The 17,770-nt window shown below is 36.5% G+C and overlaps 2 protein-coding genes and 1 pseudogene across 2 annotated transcripts; 1 reads left to right on the plus strand and 2 right to left on the minus strand.

Moving 5' to 3' along the window:
• Positions 1 to 68: 68 nt before the first annotated feature.
• Positions 69 to 11,834, minus strand: LOC113667989 (short transient receptor potential channel 4-associated protein). Its single transcript, XM_027183868.2, has 27 exons — positions 11,565 to 11,834; positions 11,359 to 11,490; positions 10,976 to 11,104; positions 10,264 to 10,330; positions 9,936 to 9,997; positions 9,595 to 9,680; positions 9,333 to 9,400; positions 9,099 to 9,209; positions 8,898 to 8,963; positions 8,468 to 8,530; positions 6,139 to 6,222; positions 5,906 to 5,982; positions 5,625 to 5,690; positions 5,313 to 5,401; positions 4,852 to 4,900; positions 4,668 to 4,726; positions 4,520 to 4,575; positions 4,195 to 4,240; positions 3,942 to 4,025; positions 3,510 to 3,600; positions 3,167 to 3,304; positions 2,864 to 2,969; positions 2,637 to 2,746; positions 2,261 to 2,341; positions 1,751 to 1,809; positions 1,370 to 1,436; positions 69 to 1,069 (listed from the first exon to the last, which is right to left on the minus strand). Exons 1-27 carry the CDS (start codon positions 11,640 to 11,642, stop codon positions 953 to 955), a joined length of 2,241 nt encoding a protein of 746 aa, XP_027039669.2. The 5' UTR covers positions 11,643 to 11,834; the 3' UTR covers positions 69 to 952.
• LOC149047886 (uncharacterized) lies at positions 7,249 to 7,856 on the plus strand (annotated as a pseudogene).
• A 3,222-nt stretch (positions 11,835 to 15,056) lies between the features above and the next one.
• Positions 15,057 to 16,372, minus strand: LOC149047887 (uncharacterized). Its single transcript, XM_089198891.1, has 2 exons — positions 16,175 to 16,372; positions 15,057 to 16,040 (listed from the first exon to the last, which is right to left on the minus strand). The coding sequence occupies exons 1-2, from the start codon at positions 16,370 to 16,372 to the stop codon at positions 15,057 to 15,059; spliced, it is 1,182 nt and encodes a 393-aa protein (XP_089055017.1).
• Positions 16,373 to 17,770: the final 1,398 nt, after the last annotated feature.

Here is a 17,770-nt window from a genome sequence, read left to right on the forward strand (position 1 = left end):
TACGTTATAAAATCTGTACACTTAACAAATACTTCTGAATTTGTACAAAACTCAAACACAAAGAACCATTTTTGCACCAGTGATTAGACATTTATTAAAATTTCTAGCCGAATGTACAAGTCTTACAAAAAATAATTCATAAAAATAATTTAATATTTTACAAGACTAAGATTGTTTATCATACATTGCAATAATGTGACAATAAATACACTATTATAAATGCTACCTCTAGCTACCTTCATAACCATCATAAACCAATGATAAAAAATTCACACCCCTCAGGGATTGGTAATAAAGGGTAACCCTACATTTTGATATTTTTTCACAGCAAATTTCTAGCCCAACATATTTTTCAGTTGTTCTAGAAACGTAAAATGTTCTTAAAAGCACTTATCTACAGCCTGTAATTTCAATAAACGAGTCATATGCCATACTAAGATAGAAACAAAACCATTGTATATTCATTGACCATTACAACACTAAAGTCTGTTTTACAACTGGCCTGACAGTGAGTGATTTTACAAAACACCACTCAAAAATCTCTTTTTCACAAGCAACTTGTCCATTCAAATGACACATTTCTTTCACAAAAAACCAATATGCATTCCCAAAACCTATAAAGTGTATTAACACACCTTTCTTACTTGAGCATGATTGAGCAATGCAGACAAATCCTTCATGTTACACAATAATTTACTTTTTTTTTGTTGGTACTGACCTAATATTTTTAATGCTTTGTATATCACAATATAAATTTCTTTTTGAAAGACCTTCATCATCACAATCCATTCAGTGATTAAAAACATGGGGAATAAAATTACAATTCCTGCCATATAGAGAAAATCTATTCTGCTTTAAACTATCAAGACCTGCTTGAAAGCCCATTTTATAGCTGATAGGCTTTATTTGGTGTATTTTGCAAATGTGTTATATTCTGATTGACAGCTGTCTGTTATGAACCCCTCATGCAAGATGATGGTAGGTAATGAAGGACTGATGTGCTGTAACTTGAGTCTGACAAGAGAACGTCAACAACTTGTTTCCAATGATCAAAGCTGATACAGGAACTCTAAAAAGAAAAGAATTTTAAATTAAGTCATGCATGCTACTACATGCTAACACAGAATTCTAAAAACAGTGAAAAAAGATCTCTCTTTTCTTAACATAAAATTTCAGCTGAACATTTCTAAAAATTATTAAAAAAGTTTCCTCTATACTTAACAAGTAAAATTCACACGCAGAATTTAAGAGCAAATAAAAAAAATTAGCATTTACGTACAATAATTCACCATGCAAGCCATTCAATAAAATTATCACCTAAACATAACACAAGGTAGTAACATGGCCAAAATAAATGCAAAAATCTCACCTGTTCTAGAGCTGAACAATCCTTTCCCCTTTTCAAGTAGTGTGTCTTCCAGAATTCCAAAAGGAGTCTACAAAAATCCCAACACACAACATTACCCTCTTGTTCATTAAATATGATTTTGCTTTTCTCATTTTTAGCAGCCTTTCAGTAAAAACTGTTCTTAAAGAAGTTTCTCCTGAGCAAGGGTTCAGAATTTACCATTAAAATCACTTTTCTTTGCATTTAAAATGTCGTATTATCTTTGAAACACAAATTACTCTGTTAGGAAAAAGTTATCTTTTCATATCAATACTCAGGGAGATAACAAAACATGTGTCTTCTCCTTGAGCTGATTTATAACCAACAGCCACTGATTACTTCAGTGAATGACACAAAACTAACCTTAAGTTTGTCAGAATAAATCCTGGATTCTTCTGAATGTTCTCTTCTCTAACAAAGGCCTGCAAAAAAAGGCAACATTTAACTTTTTACAATAAAATATTGACATGAAGAGAAAAGTTATTTTCAATCAAAGGCAATTTCAATCCTGTCTGAGGGGCTGAATGACCACAGCAACATATTGAATGAACTGATTGAACTTAACATTTTTCAAGTGAATAAATTGGGAGAACTCTGGCTCCAACAAATTGAGAACTCTAGCTCCAGTTTCTCCTTATAATAGTCAAACATTAAGGTCATGAGAATATAAGAAGAGATCGCCAATTAAAGGACCTCTTGACTGCCAAAAAAATTCTCCTTATGAGGTAAATAAAAAATGTATAGAAAGATAGTATGGAGAATATGCACACTGATGTTAGGGTGCAAAAGCTTTAAAAAAGAGGAATTTTTTAATTACATATTCTGCACAAAAGTATCAATCACCCAACAGCAAATTTGTTCCACCTGACTTACCATAAGATATGCTGGAAGTTTCCCATGTCTGTGTGCAAACATCAAGAAAACAAGGGTTGTGTTGAGGCAGCTGACATTTTCCTGAGAGAAAAGGAAAACAAATGATGATTGACAAGTCTGTTATCAATCTTGCTCTATCCATAACTCAAGGTGCCTCAGTTCTAAGAACAGCAAAGCTTCACAACATAAATATGATCAAGGTAAGATTGAACTGTACAAGCAGTTTAGTCTTTAGTTTTTAATGAAACAAAATTTCATCATATCAATTTTGTTTCATTATAACTCAGCCATTTTGGAGTCAGAACATTGTTCCAAGTATAATTGATTTGTGAAAACAACAATATCTGTCACTTGAACTTATCTCAAAAACACTTACCTGTGTCAGTGTTCCCACAGTAATGGAGTTGATCAGCTTGTAGAGAAGGAAGATCATCTGTTCCCAGTTGCTAATAAGTGAACCAAGCTTGAAAGCTCCAGCAGTAAAATCTTTTGTAAAGAGAGGAATACAACATTAGACATGAAAACATGAGTCACCAACAACTCAGTGATTAATTGTAAGAATGAAACAGTTTTGACCAGGATACAAAAAATTCTGAACCTTACCTGCCAAAGGACTTGACAAAAAATGTTCCTGAGAAAGCACCAAACAGCGAATCAACATGTTGGAATCCACAACATTTGATGTCAAGATGCCAACAAACTTCTCAAACTGCAAATCAATACAGTAAAATTAATGATGGACTAAAACTATAAAAGTGACAAAATAACATAAACCTATTTACCTTAAATTTAAAAATGTTCACAAATAAAACCACCTCACACACCAAAGAAATTATCGATAAACAACAAAAAAAATTAGTAGAAAAACTGTTTTCATTTATCAAAATTAATCACAAGTTTACTCACCTGTTTTGTACTGATTGCCTGATCAAATCTTATGAAGGCAAATTGATTAAACTTCATTAACTCTCCCAGAAGATCAAAGCTACTTTGAAGAATCTCTTTTGGTTTCAGTTCCTCACTTGTGATGTGATCAACAAGGTGCTGCAAAGAGAAGAATAATGAATTATTTCCTTGAATGATGACAAACATTGGTGATCATTTCCTTCATTCTCATGACCTTAACATTTCATTGAGGGGTGATTCTAAGGAGAAATTAGATGCTAGTCACTTTTAGGGGTTGAAGGGTTAACCAGCTCTTGGGTACTTTCATATGCTGTCAATAAGATTAATCAGGGAAAAAACTTACCTCAAGAAGGCCTCTTTTGATGAGAAACAGCTGATCGCCAACTGATGCTCTGCCACGAAGAAATCCCTCAATTGCTCTTGACAGCCAAAATCTACGGGAAAATTTGACATAGAAGTTAGATGAATCTAACAGGCAACTTGATTTTGCTGGCAGTGTGAACCTGAACAGGGAAATAATCAGTACATAGAAGAGGAAAGATAGTAAAATTTGAATTAAAGAGGAACCAAACCATAGACCAACAAGTTTGCTATGATCAGTAACCATATTTTTCATACTGTTCTCAATATTTTTCCTAAGGTGCCACAAGGAGAATTTGTATAATGATCAACAACTTCTTAAGTTATCCTTTCCTTTATTCTCGTGTGATTCAGAGGTGACATTGTAGGGAGGAATTTGAAGCTTATGACCCCTAGGGATCACAGGCTAACTTACCTAAGTGGAGCAGTAGGGGGACATCTGATCAGTGTTTCTAGAATTTTTGAAAGAAGTCCTTTTTCTCCAGTACAACACAATTTTCTGTAAGATTAAAAATATTAATAGTTGTTAATAGCTGATGACCAAAAAGAAAGAAAAACTGTATAATCAATTAGCTTCTTCTTCAAAAAGGACACACAACCAACAAATCAAAATATCTTCCTAAATGTATAAATTTAATCTTTAGAAAAAAAAAATAAAAATCACAAACCTGTTAGTGTTTGTCAAACTCTCAGGGAGTTCAAGGTCATTTTGAACTGAGAAAACGAGAAAGAAAAGAAAAAAAATGTCATGCACAGTCATACTACAGTTCCTTATGGTTAAATTTCTCCAAACCATTCATTCTAACAGATGACCGATAAGTTATTATTCCTTACAATATCAGTAAATAGTTGTGCAGAAAGGTGGTGAGAAAACAAGAAATATCAACTGCGGGTATGGTTTGACCCAACACCAAAATCTCAAAGCTAAAATTAGAAGAAATACTTGGCTGTAGTAAAGAGAATTAACTGTGTCATCTTGGAAGCCCAACTCACCATACAACTCTTGAAGTTCATCAACTTCCCTAGGCGTTAAAAGAAGATGCTTATTCCTACAAAAAGACACAAAAGGTCAGTTTTGAATTAAAGATAAACAAATACTACTCATAAAACTGCCTTTTGTAAGAAAACAAAGTAAACTTACTCATGTCTGTCACAGAAACTGTGAACTAGTCGTAGGAACTGAATCTTCAATGCGGTTTGCTGAAATATGTTGAACCAATGAGAATGTTAGCCTCATGGACAAAAGAAATCAATAAAAATGTGTTTTAACATTTATATCATTTTGCCAATAACATCTAAAAATTAATAGCAAATTGTGGTCTTACCGGTGTACACTCATGATCTGCAATCTCTAAGTCCATTAAATCTTGATTCCTAGAGAATGAGGAACATTGCATCATTTAAATGAGCTTTTTTGGCCTCTTTTAATGGTACCTGGTACTTACATGTTCCTTAGTGAAATATAAATTAAGATTTTTTTACAACAAAATAAAAATAAGACCAACACATTCACCAATTGATACAGAGTTACATCAAACATGATTTGAATTCTAATAAAGTTTTTGCGCAATGTCAGTTATGTCTTCAAGTACACTCAAAAAAGTAAAAAAGTCGACCCTTTAACTCCCAAGATCTTATTAGTAATTCTCCTTACTGTCTGCCTTACAGTTCTTATGTTATTAGTTTGGAGAATTTGGTATTGGATCAGCTTATAATCCCCTGACTGATATTTTTCTAAATTCTCATCACTTAGTTAAAGGGTAAAAAGCATAGTACATATGCTTACATTCTTTCTGTTTCATTCAGCCATGACATTTTGTCAAATAACTGGCTCATTCCAGGAATCAGTCTCATTTCTGACAGCTTCTTCTGAACCTGTAGCAAAGATTGAAAATAAATAAATAATTATAAGATAAAATAATGAAAGAGAAATTAATATCCCTGCAATGAAGGATTACTCTCTGTACCAGACTGTATGTAAACTGTCGACTTCTATTTTAAGATCATACAGGTATCTCTGTGCTCAGTTCTTTGAACGAAACTCTGTCAACTGTCTGTCTACCTTAAAACTTTTGTTATAACGAAAATTTCAACTTACAATCAACTTGTGCTTTCCAGTCAAAAACAAACAGAGAACATAGAAGACCTCCACTTTGTGCATCACCTAAAAATGTAAGAAAAACAATACCACAATTTAAAGAAAAATGAAAACAACTTAACCAGCTCTTCATAAGCTTTCCAGTCAATCATGTTGGACATTAGAATTTAACTGGAATTTGTCATCAATAGCACATCTTAAGCAATTATAAAAAGGCTACATGTCTTGTCTGTGCAACTGAACACCACATGTGTTACTGTAAAGATTGACATTATACAAACCTCATGTATGTGACCTTGTATATGGCTAAAGGAAGATCGTAGTGTTCTATGCCCTAATGATTCGTGCTCATCTGATTCTGCACGGAGAAGGAAATCAACCATGTCAGTGAAATTATGGTAATGTTTGCATACAGGGCTTGATCCACAGCAAGAAAACTTGGATGAAACTTGCATTGAAAAGAGAATCTCAGTTTTTAAACAGAGAATATATGCTAAATATTGAGATTCCTTACCTAAATCAAGCCCTTCTGACATAACGACATCTTGTAAGAATGTTTGGAAATCCACCATATCCAGGAAATGGGAAGATCTCTCTACTACAAAAAAATGAAAATTAATCTCATGTGATCAACTAATGAGGATTATCTCAGTGAGGTATTTGAAAAATATATTTGTTTTCTATACCTTTTGCTGTTCATTTACGCAAAATGTACATTCATTTACGTCAACAGTTGAAACTATACGGCAAATATACATTCATTAGCACTTCAATGAAATTCATGAACGCGAACGAACTTTCAATAACGCTATTTGCATATTTATTAACATTCAATAGCATCAACGGATGAACAATTGCACCTTTGGACAATAAAACATAACAAATATACTTTCAATCTCGCGTAATGATTGATCAATAACACCAATAGAAAATCAATTGCATAGTATGACAATCAATTGCGTTTTAGAGACATTCAATAATACAATTTGCATAGAGACGTACATTCAATTGCACCTTCATACAATCGTTTATTCAAAATGGTCAATCATTAACGTGAACTGACAAACATTGGTGTTTTTCGAATAAACAATAGGATAAAAAAATATTCATTAGTGTCATTCATCGTAGTTACATGTATTTTATAATACTGAACAAAAATACAAGAGTATGTACATTATCATTTAAATTTTATGTTCCTTTTTGCGCAATATTTTGCTGAAGCAGATATAAAATGAAGAACATTTTACATGTTCAGTACACAGTACGCTGTATGAACAAGTCACCAAGAAACAGAATCCTACTTGAACAGCATCAAAGAATTATTCAAGCCTTCGAAGATGTGAATGAAGATTATTTGACGGTTGCCGCTACTATCGGAGTGAACCGTTCAACTGCAAGAAGTATCGTTGCACGATACTTGCGAGAAGGAAGGATCGCGGAGAGACCAAGAGGAGGAGCAAATCATGTTCGAGTAGATGATGAAATGAGGAATTGCCTGAATGACATTTTGAACGAAAATTGTCTGCTGACACTAGCACAGATAAATCAAGAATTGAGACAGCGTCTTCCAAGAAAACCAACAATCCATGACCGTACAGTAGCAAGAACACTTGAAGGTATATTGTATCGTATGAAATTGGCAAGGCCACTCCCAGTTGAACGAAACCGCCCTGATGTCCTGCAAAAAAGAGTTGACTATGCCAACTGGTTCATGCGCCATGCTGTAGTGAATCATAGTATTTTCGTAGACGAGCGTGGGTACAATATTTGGACGGCAAGAAGTCACGGACGAGCAAGGATGGGAGAGAGGGCATATCAACAAGTATGTGGTCAGCGAGGGAGAAATGTTACTGTAGCACTGGCAATTTCACCCACCAATGGACTCGTTTCTCGGTGGAATGAATGGACAAAGATTTAATGATTTCCTGTCACAGACAAGGCTAAATCTCGACCCAAATGAACATGTGATTTTCATTTATGACGGTGCACCAGCTCACAACAATCCTGCCATTCCTGGTCCTAATTCTGAGCTTAAAAAGCTACCACCATACAGCCCGTTTCTTAACATTGTAGAGCAAGAAATAAGTGCCTTAAAAGCAGCCATAAAAGCGGACATAAGCCGTCCAGAGCAGCAAGAACAGATGAACAACAGAGCACAGGCAAGACGACAAGGAACCACGTTAGGCAACTTCCGCACTCAATTGCTACTTCAGGCCCTGCAAAGAAACATAGGCACCATCACGGCTGCTAAATGTGGACAGTGGTACAGATTTATGCCAACGTACATTCCAAGATGTTTAAATAATGAAGAAATTGAAGGATTATTACAAAACATTACATTACAGTACACTGTAATCGAACAATTTTGAAATTTCTTTTTCCCTAGTTGATTGTTATTACTACACACATGTTTGTCAGTTCACGTTAATGATTGACCATATCGAATAAACGATTGTATGAAGGTGCAATTGAATGTACGTCTCTATGCAAATTGTATTATTGAATGTCTCTAATACGCAATTGATTGTCATACTATGCAATTGATTTTCTATTGGTGTTAATGATCAACCATTATGTGAGATTGAAAGTATATTTGTTATGTTTGATTGTTCAAAGGTGCAATTGTTCATCCGTTGATGCTATTGAATGTTAATACATATGGAAATAGCGTTATTGAAAGTTCGTTCGCGTTCATGAGTTTCATGGAAGTGCTAATGAATGTATATTTGCCGTATAGTTTCAACTGTTGACGTAAATGAATGTACATTTTGCGTAAATGAACAGCAAAAGGTGTAATTGTTGATAAAAATTAATAAAAAATCATGAAAAACATGAAATCTTACCCATTGGCTGACATGCTAATCTCACTATCCTTGGAAGAAATTCCTTTAAACCTATGAGTGTTGCTGCAGCAGAAACATAAATATAAAACTTAAGTTTACTCCCCACAACCTGAAATAAAGTCAAATTTATATTTCAACCAGCAGTGACATAGTTATGATAGTTTTAATAACTCTTTTTATTTCCAAGTGATAGTCTGATAGCCTAATAGCTTTCCATCACTAATACAGTCATTTAATTGGCTACCCTATGTACTGTCTTTTCTGTGATTAATAATTTATAAAGTGAAAAGCCTCGCACAGTACATTTTCAAACAAAATAACTTTAAAACTTCAGCCTGTCTTGCTCTTACTTATGAACTTATAATCTAATTACTTCATATGTTTGATCAACAGTTAAAAATTTACAGCTAGAAAATAGAAAAAAAAATACCTTGATTGTTATCTGCAACATCCTTCTGTGACATTCCCTTTCTGTCAACTTCATCCTGGGCAAGCACTATCAGAAGTATACAATGTGGGTTATCAATTGTGTTTAATTACAATAGACATAAGATGCTTGACTGATTGGAAATGGCTATACAGGAAATGTTTCAAACCAGCCTTGAGGAATGAATTTAATAACAATACTCACATGTACTTCTCTCCTCTACAGATTCCAAATCTGACAAGGTAAATGACAAAACACGACAAAAGTTCCCCAGTTGTTTCTGATCTAAGATGTTTATCAGTTTTCTCATATTTACTGAAAAAAAGGAAAAATAAAACAATATAAATTGATAGGAGTTCTAGCAACAACTACAATTATACCAATGACCAGCTAAGATGGTGTCTATTTACTGAGGAAAATTTTTGAGAGTTAACATACCAATCCTGTCTAAATCGATAATTTCTTTTCTGGAACCAAAAAGATCTTCTAATACTACCAAGGCACGGCTGCAATATAAAAGAAAAAAATTATAACCCAAAAAATAAATAATAAAAGAAAACCTGAAAAAAAAAAAAAAAAAACCAGAAGGAAAAAAGACTAGAAAAAGTTTGAGTCTATGAACTGAATTACCCTTCATTAATATTAATAATGAAAAAAAACATTAATAATAATATTATTAAGTAAATGAAATAAGACTCACGAAAAGGTTTTCTTTTGTTCCAGGAGAGTGAATAAATGACTAATCAATTCATTTCTCTTTGCTAAATTAACAGCAACTCCATCAACCTGTTCAAGGAAAAAGGCAAGGAAAACAATGCATTACAATCCAATACAACTTGATGGTTATATTACATGTGTCCCCAAGCGGCCATGAAAATCTTTATGATGCTTTGTAAAAATCTGGTGATTTGTCTAGAACAAACTTGATTTCAGTATCATTGCTTACGTGTTTATAGGTTTAGTAAAATATGGTGTTGATCATGGTATTCAAAGCAGATAAACACAAAAACACTTTGAAGGACTTTGAAGAATTGTACTTACCACTAGACAAATGTTATGGATGAAATCAAGACATCCTAGGTACAATTCTGTTTGCTGCAGTCCTACGTGATCAAGAACAAAACATTTCTATAAACATTTGCACAACTCTTCAAGTCAGATCTTGCGTGAATTATTCCTTTATTTTTGTTTATTCAAATCACATGATAGGGTCACGATATGTGAAAAACAACACTGATGACAAAAAGTAAAGACAAAAGTCTAAAAGCAACTCAGACATGGGTCCAACATAAGTTTGGAAGCAATTCTTAAAAGCATCAATATCACTTGGATAATCGAAATATCTACTATATACATTTAGTTAGCTTACTTGATGGTTTCAACTTGCAAAGCTTGAAGCCATAAGTAACAGGATAAAAAAGGATTTGCACCACTATCTGTCAAAAACAAAGTAAAGACTAAGTAACAAGCGGCTGAACAGCTGTATAAGGTTTTAGTGAGCACGGTTGATCTCACAATAAAGAAACTAAACCGGAAGTAGGCGTAAGACATTTAGTCTGACCCATTGACACCACCTTGAAACAGGAAGCAAAAATTGAACGCTATTTCGAACAAAAACAACAAGGAACAAGAGACAAATATGCCCACAACAGCTGTTCAAGACTGAAAATTCTTCCTGAAAGAGCTTAACAATACCAGCTACGGGCACTGAAACGGAAAAATCCTACTAGTTTGACCCGGTTAAGGGTTCTTAGTAATGTGTCTAATTCGGGAACATATTTCACAAGGGTGATTCCCAAATACAGATAGAAGGCGACTTCCACGATGAACTCTCGTCGAATAATGAGTGAAATCCTGTTCGCATTTATAGCACCTTCGAGTGCTTCAAATATTTTAAAATGGTGTTGAAATCTTTCGGAAACACAGCGTGTTAATCGACTTCTAAAACAGTGATAGTGGAGTACATTTTTTGCATAGCCTACCAAATACTTCTACTAAGAAAATCCTTCTGAACGAGTAGTAGACAAAATCGACTGACTTCAAAGTTGAAATAAACAAAACAGATTCACAACATGGCTTACCTCCACTCCACCGAATAAATTTAAAACTTGACCAATTTGAGCTCTCTCCTTCGTATAAACTGGAAGTTCGTTTTCGCTGTAAAACATCTCTGATACACTCATCGTCTCCGTGAAGAAGTGTGAAAGTTCCTAAGACAGAAATATCGTGGATTTTGAGAGAGAAAAACACTTCACAGTCAAATCGAAGACCTTAATAGAGTAACCACGTCAAAGTCACTACACAAACAATTGCATTAGTTGTGATGTCGTTTCTTAACAAGCTCGAATAGATTGACTGATATCGAGAAACAGAATATATATTTACAACGTAATTTAGCTAGTGTAATGAGCAGTAGAAATAATCCCTTAGTTCAATGAATTACGGTGTAAAATCGAACCCCTACCTCTATGTATCTCATACACTTCGAGAAATTAAACCTCTGGAGACTGCTATGTCGTTCTAATTTCGCCAAAATAACAGGTATCTCCTTAAAATTCAAACGGCGATCCACATCTTCTATGAAATCTTTAGGAAGCTGGAAGAACGAAACGAGAATATCAGCACTGAATCACCTCTCAAATTCGAATCTGACAGAAGAATCGAACCTACCATGTTTGTTCTAATGCATTTTCCAGAGACTTGGGATGCCATGATGCTCGAAACCAAGTTTCTATTTCTCTTCGCCATCGCAAACTAATACCACGTTAAGGGAATCAAGCTACTCCAAACCGATACCAAAATATTATAAGGTTGTAAAATGTCGAAGACTTGCCACGATCGAGATGTATACGATCAGTATGAAAGCAACAACGTAGCCATTTCCCTCTTTATATATCAAGGCTGCGCGCTTACTCAATGATCAAAGCCTTCCTAAGTATTTGACCAATGAAAATATTCCTTCTATTCATGCCGCTAGTGGTGGCCAATCCTGTACTTCTTTATATTGAACCTGCTAATTGGCGGTCTGGGGTACCGCTCGGCGAAATGGCGCGCACCGCCTGAATAGGCTGTACTAAACTTCGATTGACCGATAATCGAATCCACTTCAAAAAGGCTTGCGCTTTCATTAAAAGTATACACTTAACACAAAGCAGAAAATACTTTTTCCTTTGTCGGTGCGGCACGCTCTCTGAGAGACAGAATGAATTTAAGTTTGTTTTTGTGCTTAGAAAGTCCGTGTCATTCGCGGCATTACACACGAAAGGTTCATGATCTCTGCCCATTGTTGATAAGTTCAGTTACTCAGTTTACGCTCTTAAAGAGATACGATTTAGCTACAATTAAATTATTTCTGCAATTAGTAAACATTTTCTGAAAGTAGACAATTCCGACTTCGATTTCTTTTCCGCTGGACGAGGTCAAAATACTATATCGTTCAGTCAGCAAAATATTAAACGGGAAATTTCAATTTAGTTGATTTCAGTTTCTTATTCTCGAGTTCTTCAAAAAATCTTGTAAAAGGAACAACGCTTAAAATTTTCCGAGCCGAAGATCTTTGAAGTTTATTTGACGAAGTTTCAAAACTTCCCGCCTGAACAATAAAAATCAGCAAAAAAAAAAAAAAAAAAGCCTGGGCCGACAAATAGTCAAGGAGCTATTTTCTGAAAAAGCCTTATTTAAGGAGTTGGTTCAACCCATCCGACAGAAAAGGTTTGACAGCTGATTCTGAAAGACCAATACCTGCTCTTTAAGATAAGATACTATGTAGTCCCGAATTGTGGTACCCCTGACGAGATAAATGGGGTTTTATACAATGACACGGCACTCAACATGGAGACGAGGCTCAAACAGAACTTGACCTCAAATTTCATCTTCTTCCACTGCCCCAAACCCTACTAGAAAAATGATGAGCATGAACCTGCCTACAATATAAGTGTTCACATGGTACGACAGCATGTCACGTGATTGTCACAGCGGCCTCCTTTGACGATCCTGACATATTTCATATCCAGCTGAGACTAGGGTAAAGGACGTATTCAGGCCTTTTATCATATCAGGAAACAAAGAAATCGTCCACTTTTGAATTACATTTAAAAAAATACATTTGGAAGCGTAGAACTCCAGAAAATCGACAATGTTAGTGCTGGTCTCTCCTCCATTAATGTTTACATGGAAACGAGGCTGGAATAAAAGCAACCTCAAAACGGGTGAAAATCTTTGAAAAAATGAAAGATGCTGTGAAAATATGAAAGCATATGAATGCCGGCATTTCTATGATAGCCTATAAAAATTGTTTCTATGCATATCTGCCAACATTTTACGTTTATTTCTGTTAATTTATGTCAAAAATTAAAAAACGCGGCTGCAGCGTGTTTGGCATGAAGCAGAAGTCTTGTATCTACCTCTTCATGATCCGAACGTAGATTTGGCTCAACAACTGCGGAACCACTGGTTAGATACACTGCTTTTAATCCATTCTTGAATCCTCCACCTAGGACGACCTTCTGCTGAGGGCCTAAATATGCCGGTAAGTTCTTTGTTAACAACTCATAGAGAAAGGCGGCTAAGTTTTGTTTGTTCTTTGGGTTTGAGATATATTTTGACCACTGCTTCGGTACTGGCGTGGATCCACTGTGGATGTTGATTTCAAACGAGGTTGATTCTCCTCTCTTGCTGCGTTCCCCTGTGCCTTAATTGAGACAGGCCTATATTGGTCGAAAATTAGGTCTACTCTGGTGTGACTATTCTGATGGAATTTACTAGTGACAATGTCTTGGTATTTCTGCGATAACAGGCTAAATGTCGCAGACCTTGCTGATTTAACTATCTGAATGAGAGCCATCGCATCAATTAGACATGCTGTAGGGTGCTGTGATGAAGGCAGGCTTGATCTACACGTAACATTGTTTTCAAGGACATGCATTAGGGTGCTTTTTGTCGTCTTCCTGAGGCTGTCATCAGGATGTACAAGTGCGACTGGTACACTGTAAAGCTCATAAGAAAGAACCTCTTTGAGATCAATATCCCTGTTCCTCGCAGCAACCAGAAGGCGACCAAAAAGCTCACGATCAGCATTAACAGTTACAGTCTTATATTTCTGTTTGCTCACTGCAACTTTCTTTGCCATAGAACTGAATGTTTTAATCTTCAGCCGCTGGATTGGATCCCAGAAATTTATTTCATTTCTCTGGATTCGCGATGAAAGAAAGGTTTCCATGCTTTTTCTGCCTAACTCTTCTGCGTTGAAAAGAATGCTTCCATCTACGCCTGGAAGAAGAACACCAGTGGCAAGATTACTTAAGGTTAAGGGTATTTCCTCCTCTGAGATTTCTTCTGGAATCTGAAAAGGGTCACTGAGGAGATCACTCTGTACGTCTCTCTCATCTCTGCTCACTCTTGTGGATTCAGCCTCCTTGTGTGTCCCAATGCGGTCGCAGTTTTCTAGACCACACATCTCCTTTAGTGCATGTGTCATGGCTGCTCGCTCGTGAATGGTTGAGAACCATCGGTCTACAGCATCTTCGTTCGTACTGATTCCAATTATGCCCCGCTTTGTCTTTGTATCAAGGTTAATTGATTGTTCCAGGGCCATATCCGGCCAAACTTGCGCAAACTGTTGGTTAGAACGGCTTACACTGTGGTTTCCAGTAATTAACTCTTGGTGAACTGCGGGGTGAGTTAACTGCAACATGTGCATGTCAGAGAGATAGACTGGAAGCCATCTGGAATAGTTGACCCTGTCCATAGAGAAAAAATGGGGAACCATTTCAGTTGTGGCGGAGAGGTGGAGTTTCCAGTTTCCGGTTCGTTCAGCTTTAACGAAATGCAGAAGCAGAAGCAGCAGCACTATATTAATGTATCCTTCCCAGAAACTAAAAGCTTTGGACTTTTCTCTGCCTTCAGATTTGAACCGCTCAAACAGTGTCATGAGAGGATTGACACAACCTTGAAATGCTTTCCAGGCATCGTTAACGAAGCAATCCTGTCTCACTGTATTCCGACACTCCCTGCTTTGGTCAGCAACACTTTGTCTGACTCGGTCATCCATACCAACTGCCTGTCTTGACAGCCAGTCTAGGAAGGCTTTCCACAACAACCTGAAGAGCGCCTCCATGGTTAACTTGTGGGCACGAATACCTCTGTTATATGACTTGCCAAGCATCAAAACTGAGGTAGTACCAGCTGCATAAACCCCTGACTCAATCGGTAAGTCTTCCGAGCCTGACTGTGCATACTTCTTTCCAAGCAGAGAGAGAAAGTTAAGGGCAATGTGGAACCCCCCATTCTGATCACAGTGTTTTTAAACTCCTCTGGGTATTTCATTTGTAGCTGCTTAGCTTTTGCGTAGAGGGCAAGATCAAAGGTAATTACAGAATCGTGCTGTCCCATTGTGTCGCATATCTTTTGGGCCAGTTTCATCAGGGTGTAAAGAGTGCTAAAGTTAATAGACTCTGCATGGATCATTGGGTGATAGCCGATATTGGTCTTCACAGGAATGGTGGGGTGTGTGATGGCATTGAACCCTTTCCAACCAGGTATAGTCTGTTCCTCTGGAGACTGTTGATTAGATGCCATGAGAGGATCAGAAAGACGAAGTAACATCCAGCAAAGGTCATCCATGCGGACAGATAGAAACTGTTGGTCGCACTGAAACCAGGTAATAACATCATTCCCAACAAAATTAGTTAAAGTAGGACGTCTGCCTCCGAAACTAACTTCCTCCATGGCAACTACATTTTGAGCAGAATCCAGTGATCGCTTCTTCTTGGAGTGGTCAGCAAGCACAATCCGTTCTGGCAGAGGACCGTACTGCTTTGGCTGATATATAGCAAGTGTTGTTGCATGCGTTGTGTTCTTGCCGTCGATGGTTTCTTCATTAATATCGTTGTTATCAGCCGCCAACTGAATGAATGCACCAGGTCTTATGTTAGTAGGGATCACAACACCACTGGCATGTGCTCTCGCTAAGCTTTCATTTGCCAAGCTGGTCTCCGCTTGTTCGATCTCTTCATAGGAAGAACAGTAATCCATTCTGTTTATAAGTGTTATCAGTTGTTTGGAACCATTTAAGTGCTTGACGGTCATAGCGAGACCTACGTGCTTGGGCAGCTTTACTCTGGCATGTGATGCACAATGAATAAGATCCTGCCCTCACATCTCAGCATCTCCCGCCTGATAATGGAAGCTATAGTGTAGATGTCTAGGAAACTGAAAGTTTCTGACTTTGGCTTATCCATGCTGATAGAGTTTGTTTCGTCACGTAATGGACAAGTGCTTGCTGCATTTATGACATCAATTAAGGAGATGGAGCTGCTGAAAACAATTTCCGGTCTGGATTGTTGAGGTGACTGATGGAAAACAAGACGTTCCTTAAAATGAGCCATCAATCGTGCTTTCAGCTTCTGCTTTGTGTAGCTACCTGCATCAATTCCTATCTTTTCCAGCTCCTTCTTGAACATTGCCAGCAAAACATTCATGTCGTAGGCTTTCCTTCCTCAATTTCGGGGGTTATGACCTTCAGTAACTGATTGAGGGCTTGATCAAAAGTGTTTTCCTCTCTTGGGGATGTAGCGACGTTCTGTTTCCGCTTGATATTACCCTTGCTGATATAGCAGGCATGACACACTTTGTGGTATTTTCCCTCCGCTGCAATAAGATCATAGCTAACCGACCGAAGTATAGATAACAGTTCATGGTCTCCTCTTGCCTCTGCAGATTCCTTTATACTGTTGCATGCTTCAAAGGTGCGATGTTTATTAGCTATCGGTCCTTTTTCTTGTTGCATTTTTGCAGAAAAGACACTTTGACCAATCAAACACCATGCGTCGCTCTTTAGATTCTGCTTGAACATTACTTGAGGATTGTACTCCATAATACCGTAAATTCTGTTTGCTGGTATATGTTTCGTAACACGATGAATGCCACAAAATATCTTTCCCGGCTACATTACGGAGATCGTCAGCTGACAAACGATGCGAGATTTCATCTTGCCGAACTTCAAGAGCAGATATGACTTTCTGTATTGAAGACAGTTTTCCAGAGCGAAGGACGTCACTGCTACTCTGGCAAAAAATGCACTTATCGAAAGAAGTTTTCTTTGCTCTCTTTTCCGGCAAGGGAAAAAGCTGCCAACCATCCTTTTCCTCCATGTCGTCTACAGCATTTGTGAGACTTATTACCTGTGCCGATAATTTATTTCCAGACGTTTTCACTTTTAAATCGGCTTTTACAAAAAATACATCAGAATTACGTATCTGACAGAGTTTTAAAATAAAAAAGAGCTCTGTCTAAAAATCCTGCTGATAACCTCAACACATTGCTAAAACATGTTTTTTAAAGGAAGATATCTGATCAAGCAGGAAAGGAAATACAAATGATAATATTAATAGCAGGTGCAATAGCGATGTTCTAGAGTCTCAGCGCATGAATTTTGAGAAAAACGAGAGCAAACAAGTCGCCGTAATACAGTTAAACCACATCAGACAGAGCTCAAGGATATTTAAGGCGGTATATAGCCTTTATAGAACGTTTTGTTGAAAAAAATATTAAATATTTCAAAGAACTTTGAAATAACACTGCAGTCTACTGATATTCATAAAATCTGAATATATATAAGAAAAATGTTCATTAAAATTATATTCTTGTGATATTACTTTTTTACATCTTTTTCATACCACTTTTTCAAAGATTTGACCCGTTTTGAGGGTGCTTTTATTCCAGCCTCGTTTCCATGTAAAAAGTGACGGAAGGGAGACCAGCACTAACATTGTCGATTTTCTAGAGTTCTACGCTTCCAAATGTTTTTTTTTTAAAATGTAATTCGAAAGTACACGACTTCTTTGTATCCTCATATGATGAAAAGCCTGAATAAGTCC

Source organism: Pocillopora damicornis, chromosome 3, assembly GCF_964200805.1.
Source record: "Pocillopora damicornis chromosome 3, jaPocDami1.2, whole genome shotgun sequence".
In the NCBI taxonomy this organism is placed as follows: domain Eukaryota; kingdom Metazoa; phylum Cnidaria; class Anthozoa; order Scleractinia; family Pocilloporidae; genus Pocillopora; species Pocillopora damicornis.